The 23,785-nt window shown below is 33.9% G+C and overlaps 1 protein-coding gene across 3 annotated transcripts in view; it reads left to right on the top strand.

The window, feature by feature from the left end:
- mio (GATOR complex protein mio) overlaps window positions 1–23,785 on the top strand; it is a 349,531-nt gene that overhangs the window by 5,255 nt on the left and 320,491 nt on the right. For all 3 annotated transcript variants that reach the window (XM_090394033.1, XM_090394032.1, XM_090394034.1), the window contains exons 2-4: window positions 5,707–5,796; window positions 18,335–18,408; window positions 21,033–21,100. In XM_090394033.1, the coding sequence (XP_090250159.1) occupies window positions 5,747–5,796; window positions 18,335–18,408; window positions 21,033–21,100 (192 nt within the window). In that variant the 5' untranslated portion in view covers window positions 5,707–5,746. The remainder of the gene's footprint in view (window positions 1–5,706; window positions 5,797–18,334; window positions 18,409–21,032; window positions 21,101–23,785) is intronic.

The following is a 23,785-nucleotide window of genomic DNA, read 5'->3' as shown; positions in this document are numbered from 1 at the left end:
ACCAACCTAATCTTAATAAATACGATTGTATTAAACTTCCCAAGATTTGGGAAACTTTAATTCTTAGACCTCCCACCCAAGATTACCCATAAAGCACACCTCTCATAGGACTTTTGGCTTACAGTGTAATCTTTTTCCATTTATTGTTTTGTGCAATTTTGTGTATGTTTTTACAATTTTAATATTGTTTCCTTGTTGATGTCTCAGTGACAGATGAAATATGGGATTGATTTAAACGTGTTTAGTTATTTATTTGTGCTTCCATTTTCTTTAATCACATCATATTGCACTTGTTTCCATAAAACTGCCATATAAGCAACACAGAATTATTTAGGATATGAATGTCAGCATAGTGTGTGCTGTTCATATATCCAGTTATTACAACAAAGGGGTTCTAGTTTATGTGGAGAAGCATCTCCACACCATTCTACTACCATTACAAAGCTTAACTGATGGGACCTTGGTAAATAACATTCTCTTAGCAGCCGCAGTATCCATGTATGTTCATTGAAACAGTTTATTGCCCAATCATGTTAAGTATATATTGAACCCGAGCATTATTAGGCTAATGTTTGTCTTATGCAGCAGTGCTTTTATGGTGACCAAAACCTTGGAGTTCAGTAGGTCATTCTGACATAGACATCTGCAGCAGATTCACTGGGTTCCTGGTTGAAAGTCTGTTGTTGCATTAACGGAGCAATGTACAATCTTTTATAGCATATGCCTCTCTGTCAGGTTATATGATCTGCTTGAATCTTTTTCTTGAATTTCTTCTGACTGTTGTGTTTCCATTTTTTAATGATATCAATCATAGTTAATCACATTGTGTTGCCTTCTGAATATACTGTGGTGAAGTTGTATGAGCTTATCAGTGGTTAATTCTAAACTGCTCCCATTTTCAAGATTATACACTATTACAATTATTTTATATGCATTCACTGCTGCTATTCAGTAATCAAGAAAAATAGAGTATCTGTAATTTTTGCAACATAGTATATATATATATATACTATGTTGCAAATAGTATATAGTATATATATATATATATATACTTTTTTTAAGTTTCCAAAGCTTATATATCTTTATATATAAGAATCTTTATGTGGACTTTTTCAATCGAAGATGAGTTAGCTGATCTCATACGTAGATGAAAAACTAGAAACTCTGGTTTTTCATCCTGCATACAGACAAATCGGCCCTTCAGAACACATGCAGTTTACAGACAAAAAATACTAGTGGTGGTGAGTGGTTGATGGAGCTGATTGGTAGCGGTAGTGACAGTTGTATAGTGTCTGTCCTCCCACGATGAGTCTTATGACTCCTTGGAGGTGTCACGAATAATAATAATATTCTTCTCGCCCTTTCTGTCATGCTGGATCATCAGCTGGATTTACCTTTGTTTGTTGAAAAACCATTGGGTATATGCAAGGGGATGGATTCCACTTACCTGAAGAAAAATATGTATATGTAGTATGACTAAATGACAAATTTTGCACTTAATAAGATGGCAAAATATTCATTATAAACATATAAAAAAGAGTGAATAAGGATAATGTACTAGATGATATGCATCATGTGCTTAATTTGCTCTCTCATCTTTGGATAATTTTTTAAAAGTTAGATTTTTATTAAGTTTCCAAAGCTTATCTCTTTTTAATTGCTAAAAGAAATGCACCGACCGAAAGTTCGCTTACAGAAAATACGTTTCTTTGACATTTCAAGTAGCTTAGTACAATGAAAGTTTCTGCTCTCTTTCTGCCTGGTCTCTGAAGAGAACCAAGCAGCCAGTGAAACCTTATCAAAATGGACTAATAAAAGGTGAATATATATAGATGCTTGGACTGTGCCTATGTCTTTTAAGTGGCCCACACTAAGGCAACTCGTGAATGCCGAGGAATGTATTCGCGCAAGCTCTCTGGTCAGCTCGCAAAACTTTCATAGTTTCTACATTCAGCTTTGAAATAATGCTGGATCTAATATCCACTTTGCTTATGTAATTATGTCTTTTCTAGGTACATTATCATGACAATGCTGTCAAATGTCAGACAGCAAAACATATCACTGTTACATGTTTCTTTTGCAATCAAACTCTGCACTTATTTTTCATTGTTATTTTGGCCAGTTCATCACTGATGAAAGAATACTTTCTTCCTTAAAAGATCAGATCCTGTGGACCACAGTTAACATCAGGATTTATACAACAATGCTAGTAACTATATAGGTAATCAGTGATCGACAGATAAAATTTTGAGCTGTTTATGAGGATACTTATTAGGAAAGGGTGCTCTTGCCTGATGTGACACTAGTTAACAGTATTCTAGTGAGGAAACTCAGTTAAGTCACCCAAGGTTTGAGAATGCTGTTAACTGCAACTGCTATTCTTAAAAATAAGGTTATGACCAAAAAGTGTGATTGTTGTCTTTCCTCAGCCAGAAGAGCTTTCATCAGATCTATGAGCATTTTCATCAAGCCCTTTAAAGCCCCCCCCCTTCTCTCTCTGTATGTTTTTCATCACACTGACAAACTGCTGGAGAACACATAATTAAAAGATATATACTACCTCAATTGCTGCCTTGGGCATAATTTTTACCAAACCAAACTCAGTTTTTTTGTCAGTTTTTTTTGTTGTACAACATTTCCATGACTGATGGCTACATTTCTATAGCAGCAGAGATTTTTATTACTGTTGTTACTTTTTATGTCAATTTTGTTCATTATTTTCTGCTTACTATACTAATAACAATGTGACAATGATAGGAAAATTTGAACCTATAAAACTAAGAAGTTGAATACTACTTGTTATGCAGCCTTTGTGCAGAGTTTACAAAGGATGCATAACAAGTGATTGTAGAGGATTCTGCAATACTCATCTAAAATCTGAAAGCAGTTTCCATCTTAGCTTACTTTCACAATTCATTTGTTAATTCCCGAATCCGCAGGCTGCTATTGCAGTGCTTATACGCATTGGTCTGCTGTTGTTGTTTTCTGATTTAGAAACAGATGTAGGTGTGGTACTGTATTTGAAACAAAAGTTGTCTCAGTTCTCTAATAGTATGTGGTATATTTTCGAGGTATAGCTTATTTTATTGAAGGATTGGCTGATGCAATATACTATGTTATTATGATTAATGAACTGCATTTTCCATGATGTACATTTGCAAATATGTTCTGATTATTGGAAGAATATTGTCATTCACAGGAAATTAATCCAGATCCTTATTAATGTTATGCATCATATAATGTTTTACTTAATAAAATAGTGTTAATATTGGCTTTTGCTCTTTCTCTCCATTACATATGTGTGTGAGTGGAGAGAGAATTATTTTTGTGATCTTCTCTGACAGCTACAAAATCATTTTTTCTAGCTTGAACTATTTTGACATAATACATATTTAATATAACATATCTTCTGGTGTAATTATGTGCAAGAATCTCCATCTTCACCAGTCTCATTTTCCATTCATCATATTATATTCTCCAGATAATATATGAGAGAAAACTAGCTGATGAGGCCAAAGAAACCCTAAAGAGTTCTTTCACTATGTGGCAAGTAAAGGAGAAATTACTCTGGAAGAATGACTTTAAAAAGTGCTGATGGTGGGGAGGTAACAGAACCAAACCAAATAATTAAATTACTGAGTGAGCATTTTGCAGGGGTGTACCATCCAGTTAGTGACATTGTAATGCCAGATGTGACACTGGCTGATAGGAGAATGCTGGCTGAAGAAATGTAGGTGCTTAGAATATTGCAGAACCTCAATACAAACACACCCATGGGATTAGATGGCATATTTGCCCATGTATTACAAGAATGTGCAAGGGAATTATCAGCTCCTTTGACTTAGCTGTTTAATTTAAGCCTCATTACTGGGAAGGTGCCAATGTAGTGGCAAAATAGTCCCATTGCATAAAGGAAGCTCCAAGACAGATAGCAAATATAGACCAATAAGCATCTCAGGAGTGGTAGTTAAGGTATTGGAGGAATTGGTGAAAGACAGAATTCAGGACTAGGTGGATAGGAATATGATACTTTATAAGGGACAATATGATTTTGTGAAGGCTAGATCTTGCCTTAGTAATTTGTTTACTTTTTTTTTATAATCAAGTAAAAATAGAAATAAAAATAGTAACAATAGAAAAAAAAAATAGTAACAAATGCTTTTTGCAAAAAAAAAGCATTTGACAAGATTTTACATACAACTTTGTATAATTTGGAGTAAATAGGGATAGATATGAATCTGGTGATTTGAATTAAAGGGTGGCTGATGAATAGATATCATAGTGGTTTATAGAGGAGTTGAGTCCAGGAGAAGGCAAATGACCGTGGTGTACTACAGGGTTCAATACTTGGTTCCCTGTGTATATCAGTGATATAGGAAATTATCTTACAGGAAATATTCAGTTGTTTGCTAATGCTAAATTGGGAAGAGCAATGATAAATGAAGGTGATGCAGAGATCCTGCACGAAGACTTAAACAGACTAGCAGTATGGGCAAAGGTAAATGGCTGCCAGTTTAATGTAGCCAAGTACAGGCTACTTTGGGAAGAAATCAGAAGCTGTGTACTGTATTGATGGAACTGAACTGCAGGAAACTGATGAGGCTAGAGAGTTGGGTGATTGTGGATAGGGAATTGTTTAGAGGGCATATTGTGAAGGTAACCAAAATAGAACATTGGATCACATTATTGAAAAACACTAACAAGCAGAGATAGAGAGGTCATTATTCTTCTGTATAAAGCTTTAATAAGGCCACATCTAGACTCCCAAATTCCATGGGGATAAAGAGGATCCAGAGGCAAGTGACAAAGATTGTGGCAAGTCTGTGGATTGCATATTATGAGAATAGATTGATGGTCTGTAGGCTTTAAAAATTAGCTAATAGGCAAAAAAAGAGGAGACATTGATAGAAGCATTTAAGTTATTAAAGGGATTTTATAGGATTGGCACTGAAGACTTATTTTCAGTATATGACAAGAAGGAAAACTGGTAACAAGTGGTTACCAGTGGAAGGTGTGTAAGAGTGTGGTTGGAATTGGACTAGATTTTTTACTTGGTGGTTGGTAAATAGGCTGTAAGAGGTGGTTGTCGGTGCTTCATCAGTGAATGAATTTAAAGAGAAGAATGATAGGTATTGTGTGAACGGTGTCTAGTGAGTAAATAAATCTCCAATGATGAATCTGACTCCATGAAGATACCTGTATAATAATAATACCACAAATGAAAAATCTAGTATATTTTGATGTCCCTTTTAAACTTGAATGCTACATTTCTCATGTTCTTGCTCATTAGCTCTTGTCTTATATCACTTCTGAACTATCTTTTAGTAGTTTTTTTTTTTTTTTCATGAATTTTACTTATACTATATATATTTTCCTTAGTAGTAAGGGATTTCATCCTTCTACACTATTGTTGTGTGAAATAAGAGATGGAACCAGAAAAATACCAATAGATTTATAAATTGATTTTAATTAAAATTTGAATTTAATGAAATTAATTTTATAATTTAACTAGAATTGAATCAAATTTCATGTCTTATGCAAATAAAAAGTACTGCAGAAGTTGCTGTTGTGGATAATCAGTTTAAACAAATATATTGTTATTTGGTCATCAGTTAATAGATATACAATTTTTAAGTATTTTTTCACATAAAATTTTTTTTTTTAACTTTCATAGTTTATTCTCTTATATTTTCCCTTTATTTTAAGGTCATAACCTGTAGAAACTTGGGTGAGAAGACTGAAAACCATGAGTGGAATTAAAATTGATGTTTTATGGTCTCCTAACCATCAGGATAGGTAAGCATATTAATAAAAGTAATTTTAATGACATTTTAAATTCAACTTATATGCTTTTGAAAAGAATTGCATTACAGTTATGTTGAATCTTGAACATACAGTGAAATATAGTTACATTTTATATGCAGCAAGATTTCACTGTGTATTTAAGTATGCATATTTGTGGAACTTAAAAAAAAATTTTTTTTATTAAATATTAGTCTCATGCTCATGCTTCCACTTCCATATATTAAAGGAATTTCTGAACATATTGCTATACGTAGAAAGTTTTTTACCTTGGGTGTAATATACGTTAAAGATACCAAGAAATTTTATACTTGGTTTTAATCCTTTTCCAGACTGGTTTCGACCTTTATTGAGGTCTCTTCAGTGGGAGCCAGATCCGGGAGAGATACCAAGGTTGAAGTAATGTGTATATGAGATATATATGACTTCTACATTACTTCAACCTTGGTAAGCAGTAGGTTGATACAGTTGATATAGTGAGAGTATAGTTGACTCACTATAGCAAATACTGCTATAACACTCACTCACTGTAACAAACTACCAAAATGTCTTGACAAAATCTAAGTGTGATGCTATTCTAAATAAAATTCATTGTAGTAAACTATCCACTGTAACAAGTTATTCCTATGGAATAGTTTGCTATAGTCACAGGCTCTCTTCCATGCCTTGGGATAATTGATTGTAAAGATGATAATAAAGTGTGTTGTGATGCACAAGTTTTAAGTACAGTTGTGAAATACCACGACCACCACAAGATGTTCTCACTTTGATTACATTTAATTCACAGCCAATTGGAAGTTACCTGTTAAAAAGGCAGAAGTATACAGTTGTTCAAGTTACATGCTCATGTGACTTGAATAACCTGTTTCCAAGTTATTCAAGTTGTCTTGTTTTTAGAACATGAATGCCAGTTCCATAATTAGACATATGACCTTCAGATTTTAAAGATTGATTTAATACTGTTTCAGTTCAGTTTAATATAAAGTTGTCTCGCTCTCTTTCGAGATGATCTTTTCTACAATTTTTTGCACTTAAACAGAAGTCCACATTAGAATTTTATCTCTATTCATGGGTTTTCATGGGTTTTCTTACAACTAATTGATGTAACTTTTGCACATGGACATATGAAGCAATACATGAGTGAGAAATATTTGACATTTACTTTTCTTTCCCATTTCATACTTTGGTTATTCACAGTTAACTGGATTTTAATAATTTTGGCAGCATTGCTTGAAAAACTCTGCCTCTGCAATGCCATATTCAAAAATTTTAGGGAAAGTGGCTGTAATATATATGTCATAGGCATTAAGTTTTTTCACTAATTTCACAAAATGCCAAGAAACTATATTCTTGTTTAATCCTTTATCCAAGTGTAAGCAAACAAAGTTTGCATGTGGTTTCTTCACAACTAGGCTACTTGTATATAGAGACTAATGACTTCACATTAATTGCTTAGTATCCATAATGCAAAACATACATCTTTTAGTGTGTGTATAATGCTATACATTATGGGAAGGGCCACTACCCAGACTGGTTTTGACATTTATTGAAGTATATTAAAGTGTGGGGAATACATACCTCTCCAAAAACTCTGAGTGATCTACAAGATCACTCTAAATCTCACTGAGCAAGCCTAAAGGTTCACTGTTAAACCCATCATTCTGAATTTGAATCACTCCAGGAAACTCAGTGGTGGTTCCACCCAGTGAGAGATAAAGACCAGCCACCAAGCAGAACCTGTATACTCCCTGGGAAGCAAGCAACCATCAATGGGAGCCAGACCCAGAAGAGATATCAAGGATCATGTAATGCAAATCATTTGTATATCTCATATACATATAGCGAAAACCTGTGATACCTAATTATTAAAATACTCTGGATTACAGCTAGTTATTGAAAGTTTTTTTTCACTTGGTTACAAATTAAATTAAAAACCTTCCTTTATCCAAATATGAGCAAACAAAGTTTGCATGTAAAGTTTCTTCATGACAAGGCTACTTGCATATAGAGATTAATGACTTCACATTAATTGCTTAGTATCCCATAATGCAAAATACATCCTTTAGTGTGTATAATGCTATGCATTATGGGAAGGGCCACTGCCCAAACCAGTTTCAACCTTTATTGAGGCCTCATCAGTGAGGGCCAGACTCAGAAAGGATACCAAGGTTGAAAGGATGTATACTTTGCATTATGGGATACTAAAGTGATTATTGTGTTCTTTAGCTTTTATATACGAGCAGCCCAGTCACTAAGAAACTTCACGAACAAACTTTGTTTGCTTATAATTGGATAAAGTGTTAAACAAGAATGTAATTTCTTATATCTTTTCATTTAATTTGTAACCCAAGTGAAAAAAACTTTCAACAGCTGGCTCTAATTCAGAGTATTTTAATAACGTATGACACCTTTTCACTGCTTGTATATCACATATATATGATTTCTGCATTACTGCAACTTTGGTATCTCTTCTGGGTCTGGTTTTGTTAATATTATCATTTTTGATATGATACTGCCATTGATGCCATATGTTAATTCCCTTAATGTTTCTCAGACCTCTCGTATCTATGGTCTCTAGTCTTTGATCAAGTGTTTTATTCATAACCCAATACCAAGATGTATAAGTTAAAATTAACTCTGTCTTGTACACAGCTAATTTAGTATTTTGACTAATTTCTCTCTTATTCTAGATATAATGAACTAATTGAACTAATTTTGTTTTCGATTTCCCTATTTAATTTGCTATATTCATATTAAATTGTCTGAATAGCTGAAATGTTTACTTATTCTAAGTTCTCCATTCATGATGTAGCTGATGTTTTCAAAGTTCCTGCCTACTTTTGTAGTCTTTATATTGCTGATTTTTATACCAAATTTGTTGCACTTATTCAATTTATTTAAGGAATCCTGTAAACTTGTGTTATATTTTTTTAAGAGCACAACATCATTTTGCATAACTTAAGGAGTTGAGATTAATATTAATATTCAATCAGGAGCCTAGAAAAATTACTTATTGGAATGACACATAATGCAGAAAGTCAGGGAAATTAGATCATCAAGGGAGGAATGGAAAAAATGTGTGCAAAAGTTCAGCTATCATATGCAAATGTAATAAAGATATGAATGGCTTTGAACATGGTTATGTATCTGGTGAAGGGATGGAAAAAATGTGCTTTGGGTTCAGACCTTTTAAGTATATCTGGGGAGGGGAAAAGAGGAAGTTCTGCAACAAGGCCAAATAGATTGCATATCTAATTATAAGAATAAGCTAGGTGGTTATTTGTTATTTTATTCACAAATGCCAGGAACATTAGAAACAAAGGGGTTGAATTTGTTTCTTTATTGAATAAGGTGTGGCCTAAGATTGTTGGCATTTGTGAAATCTGGCTACCAGATGGCAACTAGGATCGAGTGTCATGGGTATACTAATTTTTAGGAATGACAAAAGAGATGGGAGAGGAGCAGGGGGAGGATTACCAGTGGCATATTTAGGTATAGGCCTGGGCCTATACCTAAATATGCCACTGGTAATCATATACCTAATTTTGAGGGGTGGCGGAAATTTCCAGGCTCTCATAATAACATGTTTCGTATATATGCTGCATCTACTCACAAGTAGAGAAATATTTTTCTTTTCCTCATTGTAAGTTAGTCTGCAAGCATATTGGCATGTAATCAGATTCTGCATAACTATACAGACCGAGACATGTGCATGGAAAGCTTCTGTATTGTTGTTGGTAACTTGACACAGAGGCAATAGGGATTGCGGTCGGGAGAGATTGAAGCTAATTAATTTTGTGTCGGTGTTATTCTTACTAACTGTAACAACTTTTCCTTCTTTATTATTTCGAATTCAAATTAAGATTGTTAATTGTTGCCCTTCCTTCAACTCTTTAGTTCAGTATCCTGATATCTTTGAGACAGTTAACATCTAAATCTGAATGCCAAATCTGAAATTATTTTTAGAATTTTCAGTGCCTTTGTCATATGTTGTCATCAGAGTGGAGATAATACTTTTTTATTGTTTTTGCTTTTAAAAAGTTATAAATTGTGTAAATCATTCTGATACTTCCTGCATGTTTTAAATTACTATTTAAATTTTTAAACATGAGTGACGGTAGAAAGCGACTTAGTGGTAGTGAATATAAGAAGAGGAGAAAAGAAAAGGAAGCGAAATTAATGAAGTAGTATCAAAGACAAGAAAACTGGACAGTTTTTTTGCGTTGCTATCTGCTAATAGTAATTATGATTTGGAAAAAGAACAAGAAGTGGTTGAGGAGATGGAAATTGTATCTGTTTCAAATGACATACCTACAACATATCCTAACAATTTGGCAGTACAGGTGATAGTGAGTAATCACCCAGCTGAGTGGATTCTAAATGATGTAACACGTGAATATATCAGTTAACGGGTTTCCACAAAATTTAGACAGTGATCTTCCAAAATCACAAAGAGCTTATCCTGACAAAGTAAGACATGTTTCTGAGAAACTGATTGAGAGGAATCTGATTAATGGAAAAAAAATAATAAGAGATTTTCTTGTTTACTTTGCTAGTACCAGAAAGATCTTCTGTGTTCCTTGTAGCCTTTTTGGTGGAGGGGAAGCTGACAATAGTCACTTTGGCAGTGGATTTAATGACAGGAAAAATGCAGAAGCACAAGTGAGTCATGACGAGAAAGCATCTAGATATATGAACTGTCTGATAGCTCTGAAACAAAGAGAAAATCTTGCAGGGAGAACTAACTTACAAATAACTCAGCAACCTGGAAGAAGAAATTAAGTACTGGAAGGCAGTGTTAAAACGAGTAGTAGTTGCAGTTGTAAAAACATTGGCCAGTAGAGGACTTGCTTTGAGGTTAAAGGATGACATTTTCGGTATAATATATGTATAATAAAAATGTAATGATGTGTCTAGAGTTAATTAGTGAATTTCATCCCTTTCTTGCTGAGCACATTGCCAAAAGTGTGGAAAAAGGAAAGGGTTTCATTTCCTATCTTTCCTTTGCCACATATGAGGAATTTCTTAAAATAATGGGCTAGAAAGTAATCAAATTTATTGTGGGAGAACTTAAAATAGCTAAATACTATTCCACAAGTGTTGACTCAACATCTGACTTGTCTCATGTTGATCAGCTGTCCTTCATTGTATGATATGTGAAAAAACATGGAACTCCTGTGGAGCATTTCTTGCGTTTCATTCCTAACGTAAGTCACAAATCTGAAGAGTTAAAAGAGGCAGTTTTGACTTCACTAAATGAGCTTGGAATTGATGTAGCAAATCACAGAGGGCAGGCATATGATAATGCTAGTAACATGTCAGGCAAGTACACAGGACTGCAAGCAAGAATTCGTGAAATAAATTCATTGACAGAATTCACACTGTGCACTGGACATTCTCTGTCTCTAATTGGTACTTGCGCTGCTGAATCCTGTCGGCACTCTTCTGCTTTTTTTGATGTCCTTCAGAAACTGTACATATTTTTCACATCTTCAACACATCGGTGGAATGTTCTAAGAAAGCACCTGGAAACTTCTGCAAAAGTAATCAAACATCCTTTGCCTACTCATTGGTCAGCTCGTGATGATGCCTGTCGGAGTCTTCGTGGGGGATGGAAGGAAATAATTTCCACTTTGTCCGAAATTGAAAATGACACCACCCAGAAGGAAGTTACGCAAAGCGAAGCAAGTGGGATTCTACAGCAACTTCAGTCACTGAAGGTTGGGATCATGACCTACCTATGGGGTGATATTCTCCCAAGAATGAATGCCACAAGCAAGAAATTACAAAGTGTAAACATTGATATAGGAACTGTGTGTGAACTGTACGGGTCCCTCGAAGAATATTTCAAAGAACTAGAGTTACTCTATGAATCCTATGAAGAACAGGGCAAGAAACGTAGTGTAGTTGACTTGTATGAGGAAGAGAAAAAGAGGAAGAAAAAGCCCACCAGGTTTTTTGACGACAGCGCAGATGAAAGTAACGAAAATGAAGACTAGTTTCAGTCAGTTTCAAGACTGATACTTATGACACAATTTTGCACAGTCTCATTTGAAGTGAATCAAAGAAAAGTGTCGTATGAAACCTCTCGAAGGAGTTCTGGTTTCTCACAATGATGTATGTGATATGTGAAAAGGATGTCATGAAAGGAGCAAAAAAACTTCAAGAACACTTTTTGGCTGATTTGAACCTGAATTTGTAAATGAATGTCTGCACTTCAGACTGCACCCGAAATCAAATGGCCTAGAAATAAATACATTCCTACAACTTTCACAGAAAAATTCGACAGGAAGCCCTACAGTGTATATATCCCAATCTGAACACTGCTGTTATGATTTTTCTGTGTAAGATGGCAAAAAATTGCTCAGCTGAATGATCATTTTCCATCCTCAAAAGGTTGAAGGACTACCATAGAACAACTATGACAGAAGAAAGGCTCAGCAACTTGGCAGTTCTACAAATTGAGAGCGATATTACAAGGGCACTAGACTAAGAGGATATGATAAATACCTTCACTGAGCGAGCGGCAAGACGTAGAATATTCTAGGACATTTTGGGCGAGTCATAATATATATATTTATATTATGAATTTATGATATGAATAGGATATGCATGTAAATCAACATGTTCATTAAATATGAAGGGTGGCACTTTCTGCGGGCCTAGGAGCAGGAAATATCTAAACATGCCACTGGGGATTACTACTAATGCTATCAGAAGTCCAGTTAGAGTAGAAACACAAGAAAACAATGATGGTAACAATGTCCCATGTAACAATGTCTCTCCTCCTAAGTGGAGGCTAATAAAATAAAATATATGGTAGGATGTTGCTACATACCTGGTGGCTTAGTTACCAGGGGACGAAGAAATGCATTGCCAGTTTAGCCTTATGGGTGGGTAACTTTAATTATCCAAACATTGATTGGATAGAAGAGAAATCTCATGATAAGAATGAAGAGTAATTTATTATATTGTTACGAGACAACTATCTCAAGCAGCATGTGAAAGAAGGAGCTCAAGGTCAAAGATTATTAGATTTGTTTATAGCATCAGAAGGGGGGGGGGGTCTCTGTTGAGAATGACTATTTTACCACCAATTGGTGACAGTGATCATTCTGTGCTTATTTGGGAAGTATCTAATTATATTGATGATCCCATTAGAACAGGTTACATGCTGAACTACAAAGCTGGAAATTGTGATCAACTTAGGAGAATACTATCCTTGATCCCATGGTATCAGTTACTGAATGGGGGAAAAAAAGTCTGCAATGCATGGGAATCTTTGAAAAAGTGCTTAAATGAGACGGTATCTGAATGTATCCCTGGTGTTTGAAGAATAAATAGGTTATGAGTCAAATGGATGTTCACCTTATTAAGCAAGATATCCACAAGAAGATGATGTGGAAAGAATATCGTGAGAATAAGAGTGAGATAAGTTATGAAATATATAAAGCTCAGGCCAGAAAAGTAATTAGTAGTGTGTGGAAAGCTAAGTTGGAGTATGAAATGAAATTGGCTATGCAAGCTAAAGGCAATTCAAAAGAATTTTATTGTTATGCCACAAACAAAAGAAAGAATGGTGGAAGAATATTGAATGCAGATGGTACTCTACTGTTAGAAGCTAATGAGATTGTTCAGTTAATGAGTGCTCACTTTGCTAAGATATATCAACCAGGTGTATATAACATGGTGCACAGTGCTACTGCCATATTAGATGAAGAGTTAGAGATGCATGAAAATGAGGTTGAAGAGCTGTTGCATAACCTGGATAAGAATTTGTCACTAGGGACGTATGGAATATCAGCATGTTTGCTAGAGGAATATTCAACTAAATTGGCTAGGCCTTTCACGTGTTTGTATAACTTGAGTCTCAGCTCAGGAATATATATATATATATATATATATATATATTTAATAATTTATATTGTAGAAAGTATTTTACCTTGGGTATAATAATAGTTAGGTATAATATAATTAATAGTTAAATAATAATAATTAAAATAGCTTGGTATCTTTAACAATAATATATATTATATATATACAGGAATTATATATATATATATATATATATATATATATTATACACCACAGGAATGGAAGGAATGTATGACAGTTCCTTTGTACAAGGGTGGTGCAAAAACTGATGTGCCTGGTCTGGAAGTGAAGATTTTAGACAAGTTGGTAAGAACTTGCATACAGAAATGGGTAGATATACATGCTATTCTCTGCAAGGAGCAGCATGGGTTTACTAAAGGAAGGTCATATTTTAGCAATTTGCTCATATTTTATAACAATGTTATGGCTGAGTTGGATAAAGGGATATAATATGATACACTATGATAATGTTGGATTTTGTATATAATATATATAATATATATTATATATATATTATATAATATATTGGATATAATATATATAATATATATATATTATATATATTATACACCACAGGAATGGAAGGAATGTATGACAGTTCCTTTGTACAAGGGTGGTGCAAAAACTGATGTGCCTGGTCTGGAAGTGAAGATTTTAGACAAGTTGGTAAGAACTTGCATACAGAAATGGGTAGATATACATGCTATTCTCTGTAAGGAGCAGCATGGGTTTACTAAAGGAAGGTCATATTTTAGCAATTTGCTCATATTTTATAACAATGTTATGGCTGAGTTGGATAAAGGGATATAATATGATACACTATGATAATGTTGGATTTTGCTAAAGCATTTGATAGGATATGACACGAAGGGCTCTTGCATAAACTGGAGAATATGGGATTGGATTATAAATTCTTGACTTGTCTATCAGTGGATATAGTATATATGGATCAGTGGATGGGTGACAGGCAGATATCAAAAGGTGGTATATGGTGGGTGTGAATCTGCCAGATTTAAGCTGACCAGTGGTGTATCTCAGAGTTTAGTCCTTGAGCCATTGTTGTTCAATCTGTACATTGTTGACATTAAGAAGGGTCTAACAGGAGATGTGCAAGATTGCAATTGTTTGCCAATTATGTAAATATAACCAAGGCAAACAGGAATGCTACTGATATCCAGCACTTACAAAATGATTTGAATGGGCTGGAAATTTGGAAAAATGAAATTGGCTGTCAGTTTAATGTTAGTAAGTGTGAAGTTATGCACTTTGGCATGATAAGATTTCCATTGACATGTTATGTTAGCAGGGTTATGCTACAAGAAAGTGACGAGGTTAGGGATCTTGGCATAATGGTGGATAGGAATTTGCAGTTCAGAGATCACATGGCAAAAGTTGCAAATACAACTCAGAGGATAATTGGTATGTTGAAGCGAACCCTGACATGTAAGGATAAGGAAGTCATTTTTGCCTCCTTATAAGGCCTTGATAAGACCACACCTGGATAATTGTGTGCAGATTTGGTCTCCTGGGTTCCAAGGGGATAAAGAACTGTAGAAGGGATGCAAAAAGAGTTACAAGGATTATATCTGGATTATGGGATTTAGATTATGAGAACAGATTGTATGTGGATTACAAACTATGATTAACAGGAGAAAGGGGTCTATAAACTTTTGAATGGGTGTTATTGGGTATCGTCTGATGCAATTTTTTGTTATATGGAAGGTGGGGGGGAGAACATGGAGGCATCCATGGAAGTTAAATTTGTTTGCAGTCAAGAAAGGGATAAGGGCTAGGTTTTTTTCTCTCACAGGGCAGTGAGTGAGTGGAATAACTTGCCTTTATGGGTAGTGAGTGCATCTAGTGTGTTAATAGAAAGTATGACAGCGGGTTTGGGCGATTTATAGCCTCCCTGGATGAGTCCTTGTCTCCATGGAGGTCTCAGATAATAATAATAATATCTCCAGGTTTAATACCACTTTCCTTCATAATGTGATCCATTACAAAAAAAAAAAATTGTTATCTATAGTTTGATGTAAAATCAGTGCACCCTTGTTTTGCATCTGATTTTACATCAAACAATCTTCCTGTATCTCCTTCAGTTCTGACTATCAATGAACAAGTTCCAGTAGATTATATTGCTTGATATAATATGGCATTTATACCACATAGTTGGAGTCTTGTAAACAGTTTTTCTCTTGGCATCTTGCCATAACATTTTCAAATCCATATAACTTAATTACAGATCCTTGTTTTTTAAATAACGAACACCTTGAAGAAAAATTATTCACTTTTGAATCCAAACCAAAAATTTGGTTAAGATATATCGACGACATATTTGCAGGCTGGGATCATCCCGAACATGAATTACAACTGTTTCTAGATAAAAATTAACCTTCATCATCGCATCAACTTTACGTTAGAAAAAGAATCTCCACAGGGTATCTCCTTTTTGGATTTACACATCCAAAGAAAAGAAGATGGTTCCATCACCACGTCTGTCTTTCGCAAGCCTACATTCTCAGGTTGCTACATTCGCAATTCTTCCACTTATCATCCATCTCAGAAATCTGGCATTATTAAATCACTAGTTTCCAGAGCACACAAATTCTGCTCCTCTGAAGAATCTTTAAATCAGGAATTAGAAGTAATCAAAAATACAGCCATCCTAAATGGATATAATCCGAAAACAACTCAAAAAATCATCAGTCACTTTTCACACATCAAACCAGACTGGAAGAAGTCCATAGGATTCCCATACCTTACGTCAAAGGCATCTCCGAACGTCTTTCTAAAATTATGAAGAAATACAATTTTGCCACTACTTACAAACCTATCAATCAAATTTACAACTTGTTACCTTCTCCTAAGGACAAACTCTCACCTTTGATGTTGCCTGGCGTTTATGAAATTCCATGCTCATGCATATTGTCTCACTTTGGACAGACAAGTAGGTCTGTACAGAAACGCATCTCGGAACATCAAGACCACATTCATCTTTTCAAGCCGCAGGAAATCTGGTCTCCCTCTCAACACGGAGTTGAAAACCCAAACTATAGGATCCATTTGGAAAAGTCGAAACTTTTACATAGATCTTTATTTAAACATGAACGTCTATATAAAGAAAGTGCTGAAGCCCTACTACACAGACCAAACTTAAACCGCAACGACGTTCTTACTATTCCTTAAGTATGGGAAATTGTCATACAAAATTGTGTTAAATAATTAATTTTTTTTTTTTTTTTTCTGTAACACGTTCACGTTTAATGAGATTCTATTGTAATCATGCGCCCTAACTGTATGTTATTCCTATTATTGTTTTAAACTACTCTACTGATGATGTCCTAAGATACTTGGGATGAAATATTTACAATTAAATAATTTTCACTGTGTGTGTTTCTTTTAATTAAGATCCTTGTTATATTCCATGATTTCTCTTCATGATTTCCATGATTTCTCTATTATTTGTCTTAATGTGAAAATCTGATCTGGACAACCTCTTTATCCTGTATCTGGCATGTTTTTCTCCAAATTTCCCATCCACAATTTTTCTTTTTCTTAGTATAAATTTTAATAATCTTGCAGGATTTATACATCACTTTTATTAGCTATTTCTCTCTTTTGGTTTTTAAATGGATGAAAGTGTGAACAAAGGATAACAGTTGCTAGTTCAGTTTGGCAAAGAGTAATCATTTTAGAATGAAAGTTTATAAGCTGTGTGTTACATTGATGGAATTTGAATGCAGGAAGTTTTGGCTTGGAATTTGGGTGTAATGATGAACATAGTATTTGACATCTAGGTGGCCTGTGCACAGGATCACTTTGATGTTGATGAACATGTACTAATAACCTGAGATAAGGAGGTTATTACCCCTCTGTATAAGGATTTGATAATACCACATTCAAACTATTGCACAGATTTAGTTGCCTTTGTTTCTTGGTAAGGGGCATAGCAGACAGAATTAAGAGGTAAGTAAACCTCTGGGTTGCAAAACTGTTGGCCACAAAATTAATTTGATAGTGGTGAAGGAGGAGATATGATAGAGACGTAAGTTACTATAGAGATTTTATAAAATAGGTTTAGAAGAAATTTTTCAGTAAGACAGGATGGATGAGGAATGAGTCTCTTGGAGGTGGTATTGTGTGGCTAGCAAGATTAGTAGGATTAGATTCTTTGTATCAGTATTTTTTATCATATGCTTTCAAATAAAATGCTTCTTATTATTAAATAGTTAACATGAAAGGTTTTCCAAATTCTTTTGACTTATTCATTGTTGTTAATTTAAATTTTGAATTTTTCTGGATTTTGAAAGGTTTTTGTAGTTCATTGCTAAGTATGTTAAGAATAATTTGCACAATAACTTCAGATATCGACAAGTAGTCGTTTTATTCCACTCTTGCACAGTATACCATCTATAAAACAACTTCTTGATCCAGTTCTCCATAGAGTTAAAAGACTCATGAGAGTTGTATAACTGTCAATGTATTGATTATTTAAAGTATAATGCCTATGTGGTAGTGGCATATTAAATAGCACAGTTTTGAGCCAATTGGGCATGAAAATGTGGAAGTGAAAGTGTTAATATAAATTTCTGAAAGAATATTAATCTCGATCCTGAAGAGTTGATGCATGTTTAATATATGCCCTTTCTGTTTTCAGATTTATTACATTTGGACCAGATTTAAGACTTTATCAGGTAGAAGAAATTAAGGATGGGACTCATAAATCATCAGGTAAGGATGATTAATATATTTTTATATTCATTTGTTATCTACTAGAAAGTAGGCATGGTATCAGCTAGTATCTCTGTTCTCCACCTTAAAGCTGTGGGTTTGAATCTTTTTAAATCTAACCGTAGCTTTTTGTAGGTGGATGATTTTCATTGCCTGTTATCATCCACAATGCTTATTGAAGTAGTTTGAAAAATATCCATGTTTTTGAGTAGAGCATATCATCCCCATAAATGTGCTACAAGCACTTTAAAAATTTCATGTGGCCAAAAAATAAAAAATCAATTGACAAGTTGTAAAGTAGATAATGATAGATTGGATATGCTAATTAACAAAAATGAATATCACAGCATTGTGCACTTGAAACTACATTAAATATTTCATCTTTAAATTGTGGCATAGAAAAATTTCACCATCCCATTTTTTAATTTTACTTCTTTCCAAATTTTTGCTTTCAAGAATTTCAAAAATTTGCTTTCAGAATTTCTAATTTACAGTAAATTTTTGAATGTACCATAAAATTCAATTATGTGATAAATCATACTTTTCTCTTATTTTATTTAGTCATTTCTCCATTGTTTCCACTCCACTATTACTCTAACCCCTTCCAACTTAATGCACTCTAATTAGTTACTTTTAGCTTGCACCGTGTGGGTAAATTGATTCTGATGTTAGCAGGTTGCAATGGTACATTTGTTTAGTCTACTGTCTAGATAGTACAATCACTGGAACTCATGCAAACAATGATGAATTTGTAGCTACATGGAGTGAACTAATTTAGTGCTCACAGATTTACAGGGTGATAGCTAGACAAAATATGAGACAACATTAATATTCACTTATTGATTAATATATTAATTAATATAATTAAATAAATTATAATAATGTAATATGAGAAATTACATTAGTGGGTTTAGTGTGTTTAACCCTAAAAATATCACTGTCTAATAAATTAAAAGCAAAATGAACTGCAGATTCATTTAAATTTCAGTGGCTGTGCAAATGTGACAAATTTTTTTTTTTTTTTTGAACTGCAGGTAAATGCAGTATTTAAATATCTAGGAAGTAATAAGCATTTAGGTTACTCTTATAGAAATATATTTAGCATGCAATATACAAGATCTTTTAACAAAGTCACCAGTTTTAAGCTATCAAATTAAGAGTTTGTGTATTTTGACTTTTCGCTATTGTGAGCACTAGGTAGTGCTCACATTTGCATGCAAAATCTTTTTCATACACACACACACATGGAACTGGCAGAAATTAGAGGAAATATTGCTCCTTTGGTGTTGCCTCTTCTCATTCTGCTTTTTCGTTTTCACTGATACTTTCCAACATGTTTGCATAAGGAGCATCTTCTTAATGGACTAATTCACACCCTGAAATTCCCTGGAACACTGTCGGTAAATATTTCCTGCTGTATTCATTTATCTTGTAAGTACTTTACAAGATAAATGAATTTCATTTATCTTGTAAAGCAATTCTCAAATCTAATGTTAATAAGTTTCTTCTTTACTCCTAACCCTCCATTCATTAATTATCTCTAAGTTTTCTTAATTTTATTTTTAATATAATATTATTTTTCTTTTTTTTTTTTTTTTTTATTATTTTTCTTAATTATACTCTAAACTGTACATCTTGTGTTTAGCATCACTTAAAAAAAAAAAGAAATATATATGTATATATATATATATACACACATTTTTTTTAATCTCCAGGAAATTAAGATAATTTTCTCACATGTAATCTGTCTATACACAAAACTTGTACAAGCATATACCCTACCTAAAAATATGGATATTAAAAAAAAACATGACTAGTTTCCACTTTGCTTTTTTTTTTTTTTTCTTTCACGTGTCAGGTTTCCAATTTAACGAAATCTTCAGATGTTTTATTGTTTTTAAAGCAAATCCTACAGGTCCTATCTGCATCCATAAGTTTTACTGCTATATATTTGTTCAAACTTTTCTGTATTAATCTTTCATTTCTCATTCTGTGTGATGCTTATACCATCTCTGATTTCTCTCTCTTATTTTTTATTTATTTATTGTTTTATGTTGGGCTCATACACAAGAGGTTGGTTCAACCTATAGTATGTTAGTGTCGTGTATTGGTAGTGGGTTGGAAAAGGAGAATCTTGTTTACATATGATTTAAAAGCCTGTATATTGTATTCCTTGGGAAACGCATAAAGGGAGGGGGTAACTGTTCCACAATACAGCATTAGCAGGGATGAAGGAGGTAAAGGACCTTGTTCTGTGGGTTTCGAGGTTTACTGTGAAAGGGATGTTGGGCAGCAGCTGCATGCATTCCAACAGATGAGTTGGGGAATGATTGATGCTGTTTCAGATTAACATTTGCCATAGAAATATTTATAGGATACACATATTGCAGAAACCAAATGCCTTTCCATTATTAATGGAAAGTTTTATATTAATAATGTCAAGTTCCTTTCCGGTCTTCCTTTCATTTTTATTATATTACTACCATTGACATGTCTGTTCACTATCTTAATATACCTGAGAACTCATATCTGCAGTTTCTAGTTCTTGTTTCATTTCTGTGTACATATTCTGAAGTTTTATATGATCTAGAAATAAATAGTAATTATATATATATTTTTTACAGCTATTCGTTTATCAGAGAGAACTGTAGCCAATCTGTTGTGTATTAACACAGAAAATCAATATATGAAGGTATGATTGAATTTTATATATATATTACTGTATATGCTAGTGTACAAGGTGATTGGACATATAAGATGACCTCCACCCCAGTCTCTTTTCATAATGTTTATTTTGTGCTATACGTGACACCATATAGAATGACAGTTTTACACTTTCCAGTTTATATATACATTACTTGAATATAAAGTAGGCACAGCAATTGCCTAACCTTTCTTTGCTGTAGCTTATAAATGGTCTTACCTTCCAAAGTAATTCCGAGATGAACAGTAAAATTGTTAAGTTTACACTATTCTTAGTTTTTGTATGTTGTGGGTGATCGCCAATATGGTTCGTTAGGATTCAAGCAAAAATACTATATTCTTGCCCTACTGAATACATTTATTAGATATACATGTTTATGTACAAAACATGTAAATTTATCAGTATGTTAATATGCTGATAGCTTATTAGCATCTGACATAACACTGTTACATGGTGCATTACTGCAGGAGCCAGATGATTGCATGATGATTTTCCATTTCTGAATTCAAAGGTTCAGACTTCATACCTACAGTTTAAGATGACCCTTGGTTTTTGAAATATGTATATTTTTTTAAACTTCATATATTGTCTTAAACACTGACATATATAGTATTCCTTGTATTTCACTGTGAAGTGCCTTGTTGTTTATCACAAGAAAAAAATAATAATTTTCTTGAATAGTAAATAGATGCATACATGAGAGTGATCTGATAAGTTCTTGGCCTAACAATGAAAAAACGAATTTATAATTTCAAAATTATTTTTATTTTTCAACATAATATCTCTTAAGACATCATCATCATCATCATCAAATTCCTGCCATGTACCCTCAAGGGGTGTACAGGATATGATAGTACTACATGAAAAACTTACATCATTACTAACTTGCTATCTACAATTTTCCTCCAAATCAGTCTGTTACTTGTCAAGACTCCAACATTATCAGATCTTATATTTCTATCGGCTAAGGCACTTTGTACCGTATCAATCCACCTATATCTTGGTCTTCCTCTGGGTCGTTTTCCTACCAACCTGGCAGAGAACGCTTGTTTTGCTAATCTTTTCTCTCCCATTCTATTTAAGTGACCATACCACCTGAGATTATCTCTGCTAACGCATTCCTGGATGCCGACAATGCCAAGTTCTTTCCTGATATCCTCATTTTTAATATGATATTGCCATTGATGCCATCTGTTCACACCTCTAATCTTTCTCAGGACTCTCATATCTGCGGTCTCTAGTCTTTGGTCAAGTGTTTTACTTCTGACCCAGCTCTCAGATCCATAAGTTAAAACTGGTTTGAACACTGTCTTGTATACAGCTAATTTAGTGTTCCGACTAATTCTCTCTTATTCCATATGAATTTATTCAATTGACTTCCCACCATACCAGCTTTGCTGATTCTGTTGTCTATTTCTATATTTAATTTACCATCTTCAGTAAAAATCGTGCCTAAGTAGCTGAAATGTTTTACTTGTTCCACAGGTTCTCCATTCACAACACAGTTGACATTTTCAATGATTCTGCCTATTTTCATTGTCTTTGTCTTTTTATTGCTGACCTTCATACCATATCTGTTACAATAGTTATTCAATTTAGTCAGAGAATCTTGCAGACTTGTAGCGGATTTCTTTAGAAGTACAACATCATCCGCATAAAGCAAAGAGCTAACATTAACATCTCCAATTTTGATATCATGTTTAATACCACTTTCCTTCATAATGTGATCCATATAGATAATGAATAACAGAGGGGATAATGTACATCCTTGTCTCACACCAGATTTAACATTAAACCATCTTCCTGTCCTTCCTTCAATTCTAACTGCTGACTTACAACTCAAATAAAGACTAAGTATTGCTTGATATAATGCCCCATTGACACCATATAGCTGCAGCGTATTGAATAGCTTCTCTCTTGGCACCTTGTCATATGCCTTTTCCAAATCGAAAAAACTTAAATACAGATCTTTGTTATATTCCCATGCTTTCACGACTATTTGTCGCAAAGTGAAGATCTGATCCTGACAGCCTCTATTTGGCCTGAATCCAGCTTGTTCTTCACCCAGCTTTTCTTCCACAATTCTTCTCAACCGTTTCTCAAGTATACTTGCATAGATCTTGCCAGGAACACTCAGTAGGGAAATACCTCTAATTCTCACATTCAGTTTTATTTCCCTTTTTATATATGGGTACTATGAGAGCTCTACTCCAATCATCGGGAATTCGTCCCTCTGTCCAGGCTTTCTGAACTATGCAGTGCAGCCACTGTAAGACTTTTATACCACCATACTTCAGCATTTCTGGTCGAATATCATCTACTCCTGCTGCCTTTCCACATTTCAAGCCTTTGATTACTTATTCTACTTCAAGTATGAATATGTATTCCTGACTGCATGCCTGGTCAGTGTTTTTTTACCACTGAGCTGTCATCACTGCTTGTTTCATTTAGCAGTTTTTCAAAGTAATTACTCCATACTTCAAGGATATCTTTTTCTCCTGTTTTCATGTCACCTTTATCATCTCTAACTCCTTTTACAGCACTCTTTCCTCCATTCCTAAGCTTCTTCAACAACCTCCAGAATATTTTACCACCTTCTTGATATTTATTTTCTATATTCTTGCCAAAGTCCTCCCATGACTTTTGTTTAGCTAGTTTTACACAGTGTTTAGC

The sequence above is a fragment of the Typopeltis vanoorti genome, chromosome 6, assembly GCF_054136105.1.
Source record: "Typopeltis vanoorti isolate ZY-2024b chromosome 6, IOZ_Tvanoo_1.0, whole genome shotgun sequence".
In the NCBI taxonomy this organism is placed as follows: domain Eukaryota; kingdom Metazoa; phylum Arthropoda; class Arachnida; order Uropygi; family Thelyphonidae; genus Typopeltis; species Typopeltis vanoorti.
The sequence above is the reverse complement of the archived record's forward strand: the minus strand, read 5'-3'. Positions and strand labels throughout refer to the sequence as shown.